Raw genomic sequence first — 17,418 nt, forward strand, 5'->3', positions numbered from 1 at the left:
CCGTACACCGATTCTAACATTTCGTGAGCTTCTTTGGCACTCTTTTGCGACTTAAAACAAAACTTAATGTTAATGCGTTGTTCAAAATCCATGTTGCGCGACAGACACGATAAACACAACCTCACTCTAGCGGCTCTGGCAGCTGACTGGCAAGCTCGAACATGTTGCAACTTGTCCCTGCCTATCACGTTATTGGACAAATTACAGCATATGGATGAAGCGTCGGCAGTTGCCCCTATAAAAATTCATTCACCGTATTTTTTGATCACACCTCGTGTATATATACATATATAGATGAAATCGACATAACTGAAGGTTTGATAAAACGTCAACAAAATGAACATTACGGAACTTAACAAAATTTAACTTTCCATTTTCCCTTTTCCCATTTTTATTTTTACAATATTCCATTTTCCCTATTTCCACGTTTAATCCCCCTTTCCCTCTCATTCCTCATTTTCCTTTCCCCTTTTCTTTTTTCTCCTTTCCTCTTTCCATTTTCTTTTCCTGTTTTTTCTTTTCCCCTTTTTTTCTTTTTTCTTTTTTCCCTTTCTTCCCTTTTACTTTTTTCGATTTTTCCCTTTTTCCCCCCGCGTAAATTGGTCCAGTAGTTTTTTTAGTTTTTTAGCGCGACACGCATATCAGAAACATTGAAATGGAATCATAAAATATTTAGTATAGCTTTTACGTCCAACAGAGACGTTTAAGGCTGTTTTTAAAAAAAAAACAAAAAAAACCTGTCACAGGTGTGACATCTTAGGTATATAAAAACACGCGCGTATTCGAACGCAAAGTTGTGTCAAAATTTCAAAGCAATCGGTGATGAACTTTCGGAGATTTAAGATTTTCAACAAACAAACATTTACATTTTTATTTATATAGATTAAAATTGTTAATTCACAATTCGATTGTCAAAAAATTAAAAATAATTTACGTCTATACGATTGTAACGTCATGTCCCTAAGATGTTTACAACTATTATACAACATAATTTACTATTATACGATATAATAGCCGTAAACATCTTACGGACATGGCGTTACATTCTTACTGACGTATAAATTATTTTTAATTTTTTGACGATCAAGTATTGTGAACCTAACAATTTTAATTTATAATTATAATTATACACGTTGCGTGTATTAGTGAATTACAGCTTCTATGAAGTACCTGATGATGGAGTGGTGACTCCGAAATTACTAGGACATATATATATAGAAAATTGTTGGAAAGTGGAAACTTTAATTTATACAAATTACGAGTATATTAATATCAACGGTGCCAAATGCTTAGGAAATTAAATATGTATTTTTCAGAATATTATTTTCAAAATTTCGTGGTTTATTTTCCATAATTTTTTATTCTTGTAAAACATTTTTACTCCTGTAATAAAATTCATAAGAATTATTTTTTTTATATTAAGATTAATTTCGTTATATTAAAAACAGCTGATGTATATATTAACACGATAAATTGATGACATTGTTAATAAAGAAATTTAAAATAATTGTAAGAGTTATGTGAATATTTTAAAACAAATTTGAAAAAATGTCTGTTGAAGTGGAAAAAGCAAAAGTTATTGATCGTTTTAGCGATACAGTATTTGGTAGAATATTACGTAAAGAAATACCGTGTAAATTTATTTATGAAGATGATACTTGCGTTGCATTTCACGATACGAATCCACAAGCGCCTGTACATTTTTTAGTTATTCCGCGTAAACCTATTACTAGTATCGCCGATACTGAAGAATCTGATTCTATTTTACTAGGGCATATTTTGTACGTTGCTAAAAATGTCGCTGAGCAGCAAGGATTAGATGAAGGATATAGAATTGTTATAAATAATGGAATTCACGGTGCACAATCTATTTATCATTTACACGTTCATGTTCTTGGTGGTAGGCAATTAAAATGGCCTCCTGGTTAATTGTTTAATTATTTTTTAAAGAAACGTTTGGTGTACTTAATAAAATTGTTAAAATTAAAACTGCGATATTTTTGTATGGCGTTTAAAATAATTTGAATTTATAATTAAAATTATACTTATTTACTTAAATTCATTAACGTTATTTATTCAGTTAACGCAAAGTGCTTGTTCAAGACATTTTTCCAGGTAACTTTAAGTGAATTAACTATTTATCACATGAATTTTAATAGGAGTTAATAGCAAGATATTAATGATATTTTTTAATTTTATTTATGCCATAAATGACTCTGGTAGGGTTCATTGTAAAAAAAAATAATAAAATTTACTTTCCTACCATTGAATGTCTTTATATAAATTATGATTTAATCGATTTCTTTGCAGTAGATTTTAGAAAAAAATTATAAGTCAGGTATTAACCGCTTGACTAACAATAGGTGAAACAGTTTTTATTTTTTTTTAACATAGCGAAATACAATCTGATATATGTAATACAGCAAAGATATTAGTAAATATATATGTGTGGGTGTGTGTGTGTGTTTCTTAATATAAAGATTGATTTATGTACATGTTAAACATCTGGAATCTAAATTAGCTTAATTTTTTTTTATTGATCTGTTTTTAAAATTTCATTTTATTTTCTATTTTTAAATAGCTCACATTTATTTCTATTACAAAGTAGTAAATACAAAACTAATGCCATCGACATACTAATATGAAATAGCCTGTGGAGAACGAAGAGAATGTAAAGTCATATTTTGCACATCCTGAATTACGGATCTAATATCATCGATCTATATTGTCATTAACCAAAAGAAACGAATTAATGATATGTCAATAATATTTATTGTTACCAGAGTAATATATCGGGGGTACCCAGAACAGAGAAGAGGGTAAGAACAGTGGCGGCTCGCGTATAGGCACTTTCGAATTGCAGCACTCCCTATTTCCACTTCATATTATCAATAACATTTAATATAAAGAATCCTGTTCTCCTTAATTTTTTCTTTGTACTTGTACAATATATAATCCTTAAGCTTAATGTCAGTAGCCATCCCCGGTTTATGAAAAAGATAGAAAAATCTTTGTATGTCGCTTCACAGTTCCAGCGACATTGTGTTTGGTTGTTGTACGCATGCGTATATAGGAAGCTGTATGCGAGGTTGCGAGGGATAGAGCACTGTCGGTTCCGCATTGCTGATCCTGGCGTGCTGGTAAAAGGTAGTTTTTTTTTTTTTTACTCCGCCTGTGTATGGAACGTTTCTTGTTCGTTTCGTTTTCGTAAAAATTTGCGTCTGGTTTAGAGGTATTCATTGTCAACATATTTTGTGAAATTATAAGTAAGATGTAAATATTTTTGTAATTTGAATCTTGTATTGAAAAAAAAAAATAATTCAGGTACAAAGTATTAAAATTTGGACGAAGGAGGAATGAAAATGTGGAATATATATTTACATAGGTTTGAATTTAAATGTATAAGAGAAATGGATGTTTAAGAACGTGCACAAAAGTGTGGACAAATATTAATGAAAATATTATTTTCTATTTGCTTATTCATACTGATTTATTTAAATTTTTTTTAAAATTACTATTATATAGATCTTTGTGACACTAATCATATAAAACAATAACTATTAAAGTAGTCAGATCTCAGTAAAACAGTTTGCTATTATTTATTGAACTATAAGATCAATAATGAATGTTGAATAAAATTTTTTTATAATCAAAGAATATCATTTTTTTCTTTTAGGTGCTTTTTTAATTCATCGATCATTTTAGCTATTCCCGTCTTCTTCTTTTTTAATATATATCCGATTTCGTCACTTACATCTTCAGAGTTGGGAAACCTTTTGTAGTACTTATCAACAATAATATATAAATCATTTAACTCATCCTCAGTGCATGGACATTCTAAAAACGGAACTACAAAATTAAGCGCTTTGGCAGCTTTTGGTATAAAAGATAGCGATGGTAATTTAAAAATAAATTCCTCTAGCACATATTCCTTAATATTTAATGTAATAGCCATCTTAACTAATTCTTCCGCATAAGGTGAATACACCTTTTTAAACTTTTTACCGTCTTCAATGTAGTTTCCAAGAAATATTATTACAGATTCCACAGACCATTGAGAATTTTCTAAATCTAAATTTAGTATTCCTGATTTTAAAATGTAATCGTACAACTCAAATAATGCTTGTCTGATTTTTTCATTCTCCACTAGCTTTGACTGTGAGCACAAAAAGTCATAAAACGGACGAGAAGATTTCTGCGGTAGATCACTAAAAAAAAAAAAGTTATTTTTTACGGTTAATATATGAAACATAAATTTGCAAAATACATCATTTAAAAAATATATTTATTTTCTATTGAAACTAACTAGTTAACGTATATACAATTCAAGACATATTTAATTCTACTTGGAGTAATACAAATCTGTGTCCGATAAAGCGTAGTTATAATATTTCGATCTACTTTACTGCCTATATACTCTCATATATAGGCTACGTTAGAACAGTTATTATCACCTCTAGTGGTTGGTCTAGTGGTGAACGCGTCTTCCCAAATCAGCAGATTTGGAAGTCGAGAGTTCCAGCGTTCAAGTCCTAGTAAAGTCAGATATTTTTACACGGATTTGAATACTAGATCGTGGATACCGGTGTTCTTTGGTGGGTTGGGTTTCAATTAACCACACATCTCAGGAATGGTCGAACTGAGAATGTAAAAGACTTCATTTCATTTACACTCATACATATCATCCTCATTCATCCTCTGAAAAAATTATCTGAACGGTAGTTACCGGAGGCTAAACAGGAAAAAAGAGAGATTATAAGAGCAGTCTATATTTTCATCACTGGATCAAAATAAACACAACATTTTCAGTCGATTGTAGGGTTTTTTTTGTTAATGCTAAAAATATATGATATTTTAGTTGCATTCCTTTTACCTGAACGCGGTCGCCAGACTGAAATGTGTGTTTGGATGATGTTGTAACAAGACCAGTATATTGGACCTGAGTAAGGGATTCCTTCCAGTTAAGAAGAAACTATGAGAGAATAATAATGAAAGGAATCTAGAAGGATACTAAAACAGATCCTTTTCTCAGATAAAAAGGTCCGTTTAACAATCGTTCTTTGCAGTATTGACAATAGGTGCACCCTCAACAGGTGTTGTCGACGAGAAGGATTCCGGACCGGAGTAGGAATTTATGGGAAAATGTAATGGCGAAGACGATAATTCTCACGCTTCAACAGTTAAGGAACGAGGTGGTTCTGCAAGTTAGGGTATTTAAATACTACTCCGACCAGTGATTCAGGGTCAGTATCAAGCGAGATAAACGAATGCTGCGATTGAGAGACTGCGTTATAAGTCGACGTGTACAACGAGTACTTCAGTGACGAGTACTCGTCACAACGAGTACTCGTTGAGTGAAGTGAGTCCATTCAAGTGAGTCCAGTGAGTACGTCACTGTCCAGAATGGACAGTGGGTGAATGCAGGAAGTTGTTCGGTGAGTTACTGATTCATTCATAAGTCTAGGGTAGATTTTGTAAACAGCAAAGGTATTTGCAGAGAATGGAATTGAATGACTTTTAGACTTGTCTAGCCTTATCTTGTTGTTAATGCAATATTAGGTGTTAATATTAGTGGTCATTGTAATGTCTACTCAATTTTGTATTCTGGTTTGACTGTATTCTGGTTTTTATGATGTAACTACCTTTAAACGAACCTTGTCATTATTCTAAATACTATTTTTATGCTATTAATTCACTATTATTGTTATTGTCGTTTATTATTTTATTGTTATTATTATTGTTGATTATTATTATTTATCTTACTGTTCTTATAAAATAGCTTTCTCTTAATCATTAGGCTAGTTATGCCTGTTATTAAAATAAGATAATAAATTTTATTTTATTACTTATGAAAAAACATGCTTTTGTTTAAGACATTTGATCAGGCTAAATAAAAATCAAATGGGAAAATATTTAAGGTTCTGGTCTAAATAAAAAAATATGCTTAAGTATAGCTGAAGAAAAAATGTTGTTAAAAACAGAGACGACAGCGTCAACTGGTAATTGCATCTTTCCAGTTAATCCCATCTATAGACTGATATAAGGAAAGTTCGCCTTTACTGTAATTTAGGAATTCAGTAGTACCGCTACAAAACACTAGATCACTAATAGGGACATTAATAGAAAGTGTATGTCATGTGTATATAAAGTGTACGTACGGTATGTCAGGAAGGAAAAGATGGTCAGCCTACAAATTAACATCAAAAATACCATTGGAAAAAAACAAGATCTAGAATGGATGAGCCATCGACAGGTAAATGAGAATTATAATGATATAAATTTACTTCATCCATGAGATAAATAAAACATCAGCTTTCTTCTTGAAATAAAATTGAGCGTTGCTGCTGACAGTTGTATTTTCACACTCAATATTAGGGACATTTAAGTGGCCAATAATAAGCACTAATGTCAATTTTACTAGCCAGGCTGTCAAAATAATCAGACATGATCTCAGGCCTAGTATTAGGACTAAAGTAGTGATTCCCAAGCAAAAGATTAACCCCGCAACGATACCGTATTCAACCCAGATGCATTCGTCAAAGCTTCCTAAGAATATATCGCTTCCTTTAGAATATAGAAGTAGGTAAGTGTATAGGTAGGGCGTGCTTTTTAATTAATTTCTCCGGATTGATTCTATATAAATTTTTCAAAAATTGCTCAAACTATTTCTATATACATTGATTGCATTAAATTTTGGACAAAATTGATAAAGAAGGTGGTGTAGTTTTCGCTATTTTGAATTTTTTGTATTGGGGTCGTAGAAAATTGAAAGAATTTATTACTTCATTTAAAATTCCAAATTTTTAATCAAAGGTATTTAGGGAATAAGAAATACATTCAATATTATTTCTAAACAGATTTTGATTTGCATCTCGAAAATCCGCTGATCAAGAAAGTTAAAATTCAGTAGAATATTTGGTCTACATTTGTGCCGAAACGTCGTAAAATTAATAATTAGTGTTAATAATAAATTTTCATCCACATTACTACTAATTTTCACTAACATCATTCTAAAAAAGTACCTTCTACATATTTTTTTTTTTATTTAATAATTTTGATGTTTCATAACCATGTAACAGCTTAATTAATCAATTAATAAAAAAATTAAAGCACTGCAAAAAAGCAACGTAGTTAAAATTTTAGTAGAAATTTTTCTCATTCTTTATTTTAACATCTATTTTATCAAATTTTAGATAATTTTAATTAAAAATAATATTAGAAAAATTTTTATAAAATTAATCAGCTAAAACATTATAAATTCAATATTTTAAATATTTTTTTAAACTATATTATAAGTAACTTATATTTTAATTTTATAAATGTTATAATTTATTTTACAAACTTAAATTTTTATTTTCAAAGAGCCGTTCAATACTTCATAAGTTGCATAGAATCAAATGAGAACCGACAATTTAAATTTGTAGGTTACGTTGATTGTTATTAAATGCACGCGTATACATCATTAAAATTCATGTAAAATACTCCAATACTGCATCTTACAAATTTGCACAATGTACATTTTTTAATTAAACTTTAAAACGTTATTTCAATAAATAATAATATAATATAATATTCTCAATAAGCGCGCAATTCTAGCAGACTCGGAAATGCTTCGCTATTGCTAGATCTGAGTAAACATACAGATTAAATGACAACAATTGAAAGTTTGATAAAAACCTTAAAAACGGAACATTAGCAATTTAACAAAATTTAACTTTTCACTTTATCAAAGTCAGAATGTAAATAAATCCAAATGGCAAAACAACAGCACTACCTATCGGATTTAATTCACACCACTCTCTAATCACAGTATTTGGTGGAAAATAATTTTTTAACGAAAAGTGTTGTGGCTGCAAAATCATTACAATTAATACTGAACATTAAGAAACTTACAAAACATTACGGAACCTTATAAAATGTCACCTTTAACTTTATAAAATTCAGATGTAAATAAATTCAATTGTCAGAACAGCACTACCTATTGGAATTCATTCAAACTGTTCTCTAACACAGTAGTACGTTAAAAATACGAATTTTAATGTAAGAACAACACTAAGCTACGACGCAAGTAACTGGTATGCGAAAAAACAACAAAATAAAAAAAAATCCTAGAATCCGATCGCAGCACCAACTACCGGGTTTGACTGATAATCCAAAAATTAAAAAAAAACTTCTAAAACGCGATCGCAGCTCTGCCTACCGGACCCAATTGTGAACCTTAACCATCCCAAGATCAACAACACATAAATAAATTAAAAAAACATTTTCACTTCAATACCTTACAAATTTGCACAATGTATATTTTTTAATTACACTTTAAAACGTTATTTCAATAAATAATATAATATTTCTCAATACGCGCACAATTCTAAACGCGATCGCAGTGATGCCTACTTGTTACTTAATCAGTTGCATTTTGTTTACATTGGCAACGGCCATACGGGCTCTTTGTGATTGGTCGTTGTGTTTGACAACGGCCATCTTGCATTGATCTGATTGGTTTTCCTTTGTTTACATTTCCATCTGATTTATTAGCCTGTTATTTATTAAAGAACTGTTTTCTCGCGATTATTTGTAACACAATAATAACACAAAATTACGAAATATTTTTCTCAATTTGATCGCAGTACCAACTATCGGGACAAACTATAATTAGAATAGAATATTATTGAATATTCGATACTGCGATGATAGTGCAGTCTGCCGGATCCAATGTAAAACATTCCAAAATCAACAACTACTTATAAATAAAAAATTAATTAAAAAAACATTTTCCAGTGGGCCAAATTGTGAATCTAAATCATTCTCGAATCCGCTTGAACACACACAAAAAATTTCATCAAAATTGGTCCACCCGTTTAGGAGGAGTTCAGTGACATACACACGCACACAAGAAATATATATATAAAGATCAGATCCAGCTTTCGCCTAAATTTCGACCTCATCGGACAGGGGGATCTTATGGTACCCATATTTTCTCTCTAAAGCCACCTTTCAGTAATTGCATCGCTTTGAACGATCTAGTTTGTTTTCTAAAGAGTGTGGTTCATGATGAATGGCAAAGTGAATGGGATGCTATCATCAGCAAAAAACTTTGCCCGATTAAGAACACTTTGTCAGCGTGGAGCTACTCATGCAGAAATAGCCGTTGAGAGGAGATTTATTACCTGCCGTTTGCGATTTCTTTCTTTTTTCCTGTTTAGCCTCTGGGAATTACCGTTCAGATATTACTTCAGAGAATGAATGAGAATGTTATGTATGAGTGCAAACGAAGTGTAGTCTTGTACAGTCTCAGTTCGATCAATCCTGAGGTGTGTGGTTAATTGAAAGCCAACCACCAAAGAACACCGGTATCCACGATCTAGTATTCAAATCCGTATAAAAGTAAGTGACTTCACTAAGACTTGAATGCTGGAACTCTTGACTTCCAAATTAGCTGATTTGAGAAGACGCGTTCACCACCAGACCAACCCGGTGGGTTAAACAACTTTACTTGTAAACAACTGTATACTATAAACAACTCATACTGTAACAATTGGATTTGGGGTGACGATATAATTAGCTTAACTGTTTTAGTCTTTTTTAAATATTTCCATCACGGATTTACTATAAACTTATGAAACTCGGAAAAATATTCGCCCGTAAGTTATAACTTCTGTTAAATTTTGGTCCCGATCTAACAACGGGATTCAAGTAATCTAAACCGGCTTAACCATTAAGCACTATATTGGACCAAAGTATTTATGAGTATGAGATCTTCATTGTATTTTAGGTTTCTACAGGGAAAGTGAAAAAGGTCTTTCAAAATTTCTCATTTTATTAGATTTCTTGTAATATTATTAAAAATAAAAAATTATATTTAGCCTCGAAATTTAATTAAAGCGTTTTTACTTCCTTGTACGAAATGAACGAAGTATTGTGATCGCGAAAAACTTCGGTTTTCAGATTTCAACGGAAATATCCATTTTGAGAGGTTTGGGCGTTACGTCTGTACGTATGTACGGTACGTACCTCGCATATTTAAAAAAAACGATTAGCCGTAGGATGTTGAAATTTTGTATTTGGGACTGTTGTAACATCTGGTTGTGCACCTTCCCTTTTGATTGCAAGACTAGACCAAAAGTGTCCAATAAAGCTCAAAATCCAAAATAAATTGGATTTTTTACGTAACTGCACTAATAAGCCCTAATTGAGAGCTTTACAAGATATATAATGAATGGTAGGCTACTTATGTTTATTGGCCAAATAAAATTTTAATTAATGAAATATTTGGATATTACAACAGTTCGACTCCGACTTCATCTACTTGTTTAACTTCTTTTTATTTTTAATTTAAATATATTGATATATTATTAACCCGTGATTATAAAAAAATTACAATAATTCAATAACAAGTTATTAATGAAGTAAAATTTTATGTACTTTTAATTTTTAAAAAAATGTGTAAATGTAATTTAATAGGCGTACAAGGAAGTCATGCATATGATGTCCAGATCAGATTTTTTTAAAATCAATAACATTAAAATTCATTACAATACATGTCTTTCTTCTGATATAACGTTGAAGAAATAATTGAAAATTTTTTGTTAATATTTTATAAACACATTAGTACGTTGTAAAAAAATTAATAATTTGGTTATTGTTTTTCAATTACAAGAGCCTATTTTTTTATAAAGATATAAAAATAGCTTAAAACGATTTGAATTTTTTCAGAAATGAATCGCCCGCTTTTTCTTATAATTATTTTAACTTACAGAAAAGAAATCAAACTATATTATACTTATTACTTAAGTAACAAAACAATACCTTTGTAAATATTGTGGTTCAAGCAACTCCTTTTCTAATTTTAATCTTTTTTCATAAAACACAAACATTTTAAAAATCGGTTTAACAATTTTATAATTACAATAATTCGAATAAGAATTTTCCTGCCAGAATACAAATTCTTTAATCCATTTCTTGTAAGGGATTAAATTTTCGAATTTATTATTGATATCCTTGATTAATTCATCAGTTTTAAATACTTCACTAAATTTTGGCTTTAACAACGGTTCCCACCAGCCGCCATCACCGTAGTGTAAGATACTTATTAATTCTTGCAGAGTGATATCCGGTGCGGTATTAAATAAGTATTCAAAATTACTTATTTCCCAGTTATGTATATTTAATATTTGAATAAATTGTAGTTGAAGATTTTTATCGCCTGCATATTTTGAATTTCTAAGTGCTAGCAACACCTGAAACGGAATAGTACATAAAACTATATTACATAAAAAAATATATTTTATTAAATATTACAATCGACTTTTTAAAACGTTGGAAAATTTGGTAAAAGTTATCTCGAGAAATATGAAAAGTACTTTGAAAATTAACGGAAAGTTGTTTTCAAGGAAGTTAAAATTAATAACAGCCTTAAGGAATTATCATCACCATATTTACTTTTATTAAACACATTCTGGCTATTATTGGCGATATAGATTTAATCAGTAGAAATAGAAAATTGTTTTGGTGGATTTACCCGTATCATTATTTAGAAAAAAACTGAAATAAAAAGGATTCATAATTTTTTTTCATATAAAGCAGGCCAGATTTTCCCTACCTAGATGTTGAAGGACTCCGCATCGACGTTTTATGTTTTAAAGATTTCAAATACTTATAAAAATCAAGTGAAAGTTATATTATAGCTATTATTTTGAACTTAAAAATATGTTTCTTTAAAACACATTTTAAATTCTGTAGAAATTATTTAGACTAGTATGTTATGGAGGATTAAGAAGAGATAAGAACTGATAAACAAGTTTAAGATTAAATAGGCTCGAAAGGTATTAAAAATAAGGACGCTACAATGGTCGACTTATACTGGGTGATGTACCAGATTATGCAGAGATACTTTGGCAGCTTGTAAAAATAAAGAAAAAAGTACATATAAATATAATCTCGTTAATAAGTTACGGTTGGCGAAAAATTTCTATCAGATTTCATCTCCTCCAATAAAATGAAACCATATAGAAATTCTTACGTTTCATATGAAATTTAATCTGAAAAATTGAAAAGAATGAGTCCGAGAACTGTAACTTCTGCAGTTTTTTTTTTTTTTTTTTTTAGAAAACCCGCGATAACGCGAAAAACACACTTTTTTTACGTTTGCCTTGTAATAACTTTGTTAAATTGTCAATAAACAAATAAAACTTGTTGGAAATTTAATTTTAAACAGAGTATTATAATTAAATAAACAGAAAGCGAATAACAGTTAAATAAAACGGACTTTTATTTAGAGCAATACAAAGCTAAATTTAAAAGGAAAATGATTTTTATCGATAGCAGATTTATTTTTCAAAACTGGGGAAAAATGATAAAAAACAGAAATTTCTAGTATTCAAAATTAATAAATGAAGTTCCAAAATAAATTATTCCATACGGGATAGTACTGAATCAACGATTGTAGCGTTGTATTTAAGTATTTCTAAAAAACTATGATTTTTTTAAAATCAATTTAAAATAAGGAATAACTTTTTTGGAGAAATTTTTATTTCTTAAGTTGGCAATATAACAACTGTCTAACAATGAATTTTTTTAAAATTGTAATTGTGCTATTTTGCAAGCTTACAGTTGAGTTTCATTTCATTAGCGCAATATTGCAATTTTCCTGTTAGTACAAGTAGACTTATGCAGTTATGCAGTACAAGTAGTACTGCATAACCGTTTTGAATCTGGTTATTGAAGTAATAATGCCATACTTATTTTCGAATGAAGAATATGCTATGCCGATATTATGTTTAATTACGATGTGCGTGAAGGCAGTGCTACGGCCGCTGTTGAAGAATATCGAAAACGTTATCATAATCGCAGGATTGCAAATACAACAACAATTAGTGCGGCATTTTGTATGTTACGAGAAACAGGATCTCTTCCTAGCAGTAAATAATATCCCTTATGATCGCTCTTTCCAATATGATGTTAACATCGATGAAAGCATTATGCTTGCTGTTCAGCGTAGTCTTGGTGTCGATACAAGAAGTCTTTCTAACCGGTTGAGAATTTCACAAACTAAATATCATGGAGAACACTTAGGAACCTTTATGCGTATCATAAAAAAAAGAACATCTACATGCAGGAGACCTTGCTCTTTGCTTAGCGTTCTGCAATACTCATCCGTGGGATGAGTATTTCATCGACAATTCTTCAAATACATTTCATTTACCGATGAGTCACAGTTCACTCGTGGTAGTACAAATAACATGAGAAACCAACATTCGTGCGCAGAAGTGAACCCTCATGCAACGGTGGATCGTAACTTTCAATAACATTTTCCATTAATGCATATGTGGGATTATTTGTAATCAGTTGATTGGATCGACATGGGATTGCATTAGTGGTAAGAGACGTGTAGTTGCTCTGCTGGTTTTCGGTGTTTTTGATTGGTTTTTGGTGATTTTCTTGGATTAGTGGATTGGATTTTGTTGGTGAAAGATTGATGGACATGGACACAAAATTTGGTTAGTTTTGGACAACGGACTGATTAGATATTTAGAGTTATCTGTTTTTCCTATGTCACAATACGGGAATTGGACGTATTTAACCAAATAATTTAATTAGAATTATTCTAAGTTAAACTACAAGACTGTGCAAGTGTACTACGTCACGCAAATGAAGTAAACAAGGACTTTGAAAATTTTTCGTCTTCGAGACGAAAAATATTCCGTGCGAGGATTTTCTTTGGGGGGGGGGGTATTTTTGGGTTGGGCGGTCAGGAGATAGCGGAGGCCCGGATCGGTGGAGATCCGGGGGGGTTTTGATCTGCGACAATCAGGGAGTCAGAAAAAAGAGAAAAAGTGATCCCCTTATAATTGTCTCTGTGAGGACTCAAAATTCTTGTTTACTAGAATTGCGTGACATAGTACACTTGCACAGTCTTATAGTTTAACTTAGAATAATTATAACTAAATTATTTAGTTAAATACCGACACCGGGACTACGCTGAACAGCAACAATAATGTTTTCATCGATATTAACATCATGCTTCAGAGAACGCTATAAGTGTTGGGGCGCAGGGCATTTGTCCAGGAATTGCAATGGTCCAAATCGCAATTCACTGCGTTATAACTGTGGAGGTGCAGAACACAAAGCAAAAGAATGTTTAGAACCACAAAAATGTTTAAATTGTGGCAAAGTCGGACAGTGGATCGGAGACCGGTTATGTGGTACGGGTAGACGATGCAAATAATACATACTAATATGAATAGAATGAGAGAAAAGTTGAAGGAAATAGAGCTTTACAGGCTTTAATTGTTGTTTATCAGTATTATTTTCACAACCATGATGATAACAAACATAGCGGGGATTTTGGCTAGACGGGAAGGGTGATCGAAGTCAGTCCTGTCCGGCCAGTCTTCTAATTCTGACTTTTAAAATCATTGTTTGTTAGGTCCGTGGTAAAAATAAATTTTGTTAAAAATTGTTGGAAACTAGCAGCCCCCCATACATTGCAAAATGTTAAAATATTATGCAAATATTATATTGCATAATGTTAGAAAATATGTTTTGTAGTTTTTTTTTAAAAACTACCTTAATATACAATAAGACCTTAATAAGTTACCTTCTCGTTTTTTTCTGCACTAGAATAAACTTTTCTTTCCGAATCAAACATTTTTGCTTCGCATTCTTTTCTCGAATTTATATAACTACAGGAGTCTTCACCGCATACATTAAAAATAAATACACATGATAATATCCCGATGATAATCCTTTTACCCATACTGCAACAGTTAATTATAACAGTTTTATAGAAAAATTTGTATTAAATAAAACATTTACATGCTCATAAATAAACATAAAATAATAGAAAAAATTAAATTATATGTATCGAAAATTTTGATAATACAAGGGTAAGTCAATTATTATCCACAATTTAGTTATATTTTTGTTTATGTTGGTAGTACTGTCGTGTTGCGTAGATGACGCATGCGTGGTTTAATTGTCGTTATGTCTGTGCAGGTTTGATGCTGCTAAGTTGTTCCATTATCGCTGCTCTGCCGTTAACCGTGGCTGCTCCGCTTTCTGTTCGCACCAAAGAAGAGCAACGTTCAGCGATCCGTTTTTTATGGTCGGAAGGTGTATCAGGGGCCGAAATTCATCGAAGACTTTCAGTACTGTACAGGAACAGTGTGTTGTCGCAACGGAGTGTCTACGAACGGATTGAAAAATTCAAAAACGGTCGCACAAGTGTTACGCACGACGAAGGAGCCGGACGACCGTTTACCGCCACAAACGAGGTAAACATTTAGCGTGCAAGTGACACGGTTTTCTTAGATAGACGAGTAACTATTGATGAAGTGGCACATCGTCTGCAAATCAGTCACGGTTCTGCCTACAAAATCATCCACAACAGACTTGGGTTTCATAAAGTCTGTGCAAGACGGGTCCCAAAACAACTCACACAGTCGCATAAACAAACGCGCTTGGACATCTGCCAAACACATTTGGATAGCTACGGTAACGAACATCTTCTTCTTCTTCTAAGGGGCGGGCATCTTCTTAGATAGAATCATCACCGGTGACGAAACACGGATCCATCATTACGAGCCGGAGAGTAAACGGAAGAGTATGAAATGGAAACGTCCAAATTTGTCCTGCAAAAATACCCAACCGTCCGCAGGAAAATCAATGCTTACGGTTTTTTGGGCCGCACAAGGCCCAATACTGGAACATTATGATGAAAGGGGCACGACAATAAACAGTGCGTGTTACAGTGAGATGCTTACTGCCAAGCTGAAGTCTGTAATTCGAAGCAAACGGCGAGGACTGCTGTCGAAAGGTGTTGTGTTGTTGCACGACAGTGCCCGTCCACATACTGCTGCCCACACTACTGAAACGCTCCAGAAACTCGCCTTTGAAGTACCGGCTCATCCTCTGTGTAGTCCTGATATTGGCCCTTCTGACTACTGCTTGTTTGGTCCACTCAAAGAGGCATTAAGGGGCCGTCGATTTACCTCGGACGTAATAGTGAAAGAAGCATTCCTGACTCGCAGCTCAACCGAAAACCTTCTTTTATGAGGGCATCGGGAAGCTTGTGCAACGATGGACCAAGTGCGTTGAAATGCAAGGGGACTATGTTGAAAAATGATGTACATGTAAGTTTCCTATTTGTATTGCAATAAAATTTATAACTATATAGCGGATAATAATTGACTTACCCTCGCATTTCTGTGTAATATTTTCTCCAAATATAATTTATACCTTATCCTGTTTCTGCAATACATAGACAAAGATCATCGAAACAGATATTTCCTGCTTTACTACACGTAAATATGTGGCGAAAATGAAATATAACCAAAGATCCATTTTAAAGATTTCTTTAAAATTTGTTGTAAAAATTATTTATTTTTCAGTTCGCCGCTACATGTCCAAAACTCCAATAATGATAGAACCTCATCACTTCACTACTGGGTTCGATTTGGCATGAATGCCAGCCTATCTTAACTTTATTGTTATCTGTTAGTATTCTCACTCCTCGACGGGATAGAAAGTTCGTGGACTTCTTGGTCTTACCATATGTGGGTCTTATCGAAGCCTCACGCACCGGTGTCGGCTTTTTTGAAAATTTTACTTAATTTTTTTTTAATTTTACCTTTTTTAAATAAACTTATTGAAATGTACACTAAAAAAATTAAATAATTATTTTGAACAATATGCTTTTATTCCCGATATGATGATTGTCTTCACTAACGGTGAAAACCGATGAAAAGTTATTTGCTTTAATTCTACTTGAAGAAGTCTTACCGACTGCGCCAGTTATGTCTATTCTTAGTGAAGTTTCTTTTAAAAAAAAACAGTGTGAGTTCGAGAATGAAAGTTTAGATTAGATGTTCCTCCTAACGTATTGAGTTTACGACTTAGGTTAGATGCTCATTCTAACAGTGGAAGTACAGGACCAAAAAAAAAATTATACAAACGAAAAAGTTCTCAACATTATAATATTTCCTAGAATTATTGCATATCCAGGAATACATTCCAGTAGTAGTATATGTTCTAAATACTATATATATATATATATATATATATATATATGGTATATGTACACATGTATAAATTATATATATATATATATATATATTTATTTATTTATATATATATATATATGTATATCCCAATTTTCCCGAGATAAGAACAAATGTTAAATGAAAGTTATTTAATAATTTTTTTATTTTTTAGTTGAAAATTATGAAGATACTTACTTTATATATTTCTCCACTGAAGTACGATAACGGAAGAGATCACGTTGCTTTCTAAGAAACGAGGTAGTAGATTATTAAAAAAACTTCATTATATACCTGTAGCTTTAATATAAAAAAATAGAATCATGAAATCGCATTAACATTGTTAACAATGTTTTTACAGAAAAATATTTGTAGTGTGTGT

The 17,418-nt window shown here is 31.6% G+C and overlaps 2 protein-coding genes across 2 annotated transcripts; one reads left to right on the plus strand and one right to left on the minus strand.

Annotated features, from left to right (window-relative positions):
• The first annotated feature begins 1,548 nt into the window (after positions 1–1,548).
• On the plus strand, positions 1,549–2,152 carry LOC142332704 (putative HIT-like protein Synpcc7942_1390). Its single transcript, XM_075379273.1, has one exon. The coding sequence runs from the start codon at positions 1,549–1,551 to the stop codon at positions 1,927–1,929; it is 381 nt and encodes a 126-aa protein (XP_075235388.1). The 3' UTR covers positions 1,930–2,152.
• A 1,309-nt stretch (positions 2,153–3,461) lies between these two features.
• On the minus strand, positions 3,462–17,395 carry LOC142332703 (uncharacterized). Its single transcript, XM_075379272.1, has 4 exons — positions 17,235–17,395; positions 14,597–14,756; positions 10,807–11,237; positions 3,462–4,208 (listed from the first exon to the last, which is right to left on the minus strand). Exons 2-4 carry the CDS (start codon positions 14,753–14,755, stop codon positions 3,650–3,652), a joined length of 1,149 nt encoding a protein of 382 aa, XP_075235387.1. The 5' UTR covers position 14,756; positions 17,235–17,395; the 3' UTR covers positions 3,462–3,649.
• Between the last annotated feature and the right edge of the window lie 23 nt (positions 17,396–17,418).

The sequence above is a fragment of the Lycorma delicatula genome, chromosome 12 (genome assembly GCF_047948215.1).
Source record: "Lycorma delicatula isolate Av1 chromosome 12, ASM4794821v1, whole genome shotgun sequence".
NCBI classification, from domain to species: domain Eukaryota; kingdom Metazoa; phylum Arthropoda; class Insecta; order Hemiptera; family Fulgoridae; genus Lycorma; species Lycorma delicatula.

Bases quoted from the DNA above. Each gene is read 5' to 3' on its own strand.
- LOC142332704 (XM_075379273.1), top strand. From the start codon at position 1,549: ATGTCTGTTGAAGTGGAAAAAGCAAAAGTTATTGATCGTTTTAGCGAT.
- LOC142332703 (XM_075379272.1), bottom strand. From the start codon at position 14,755: ATGGGTAAAAGGATTATCATCGGGATATTATCATGTGTATTTATTTTT. The intron at 11,238-14,596 runs GTAACTTATTAA...ATTCCGTTTCAG, and splicing joins GTGCAGAAAAAAACGAGAAG to GTGTTGCTAGCACTTAGAAA. The intron at 4,209-10,806 runs GTATTGTTTTGT...TTTTTTTTTTAG, and splicing joins GAACCACAATATTTACAAAG to TGATCTACCGCAGAAATCTT.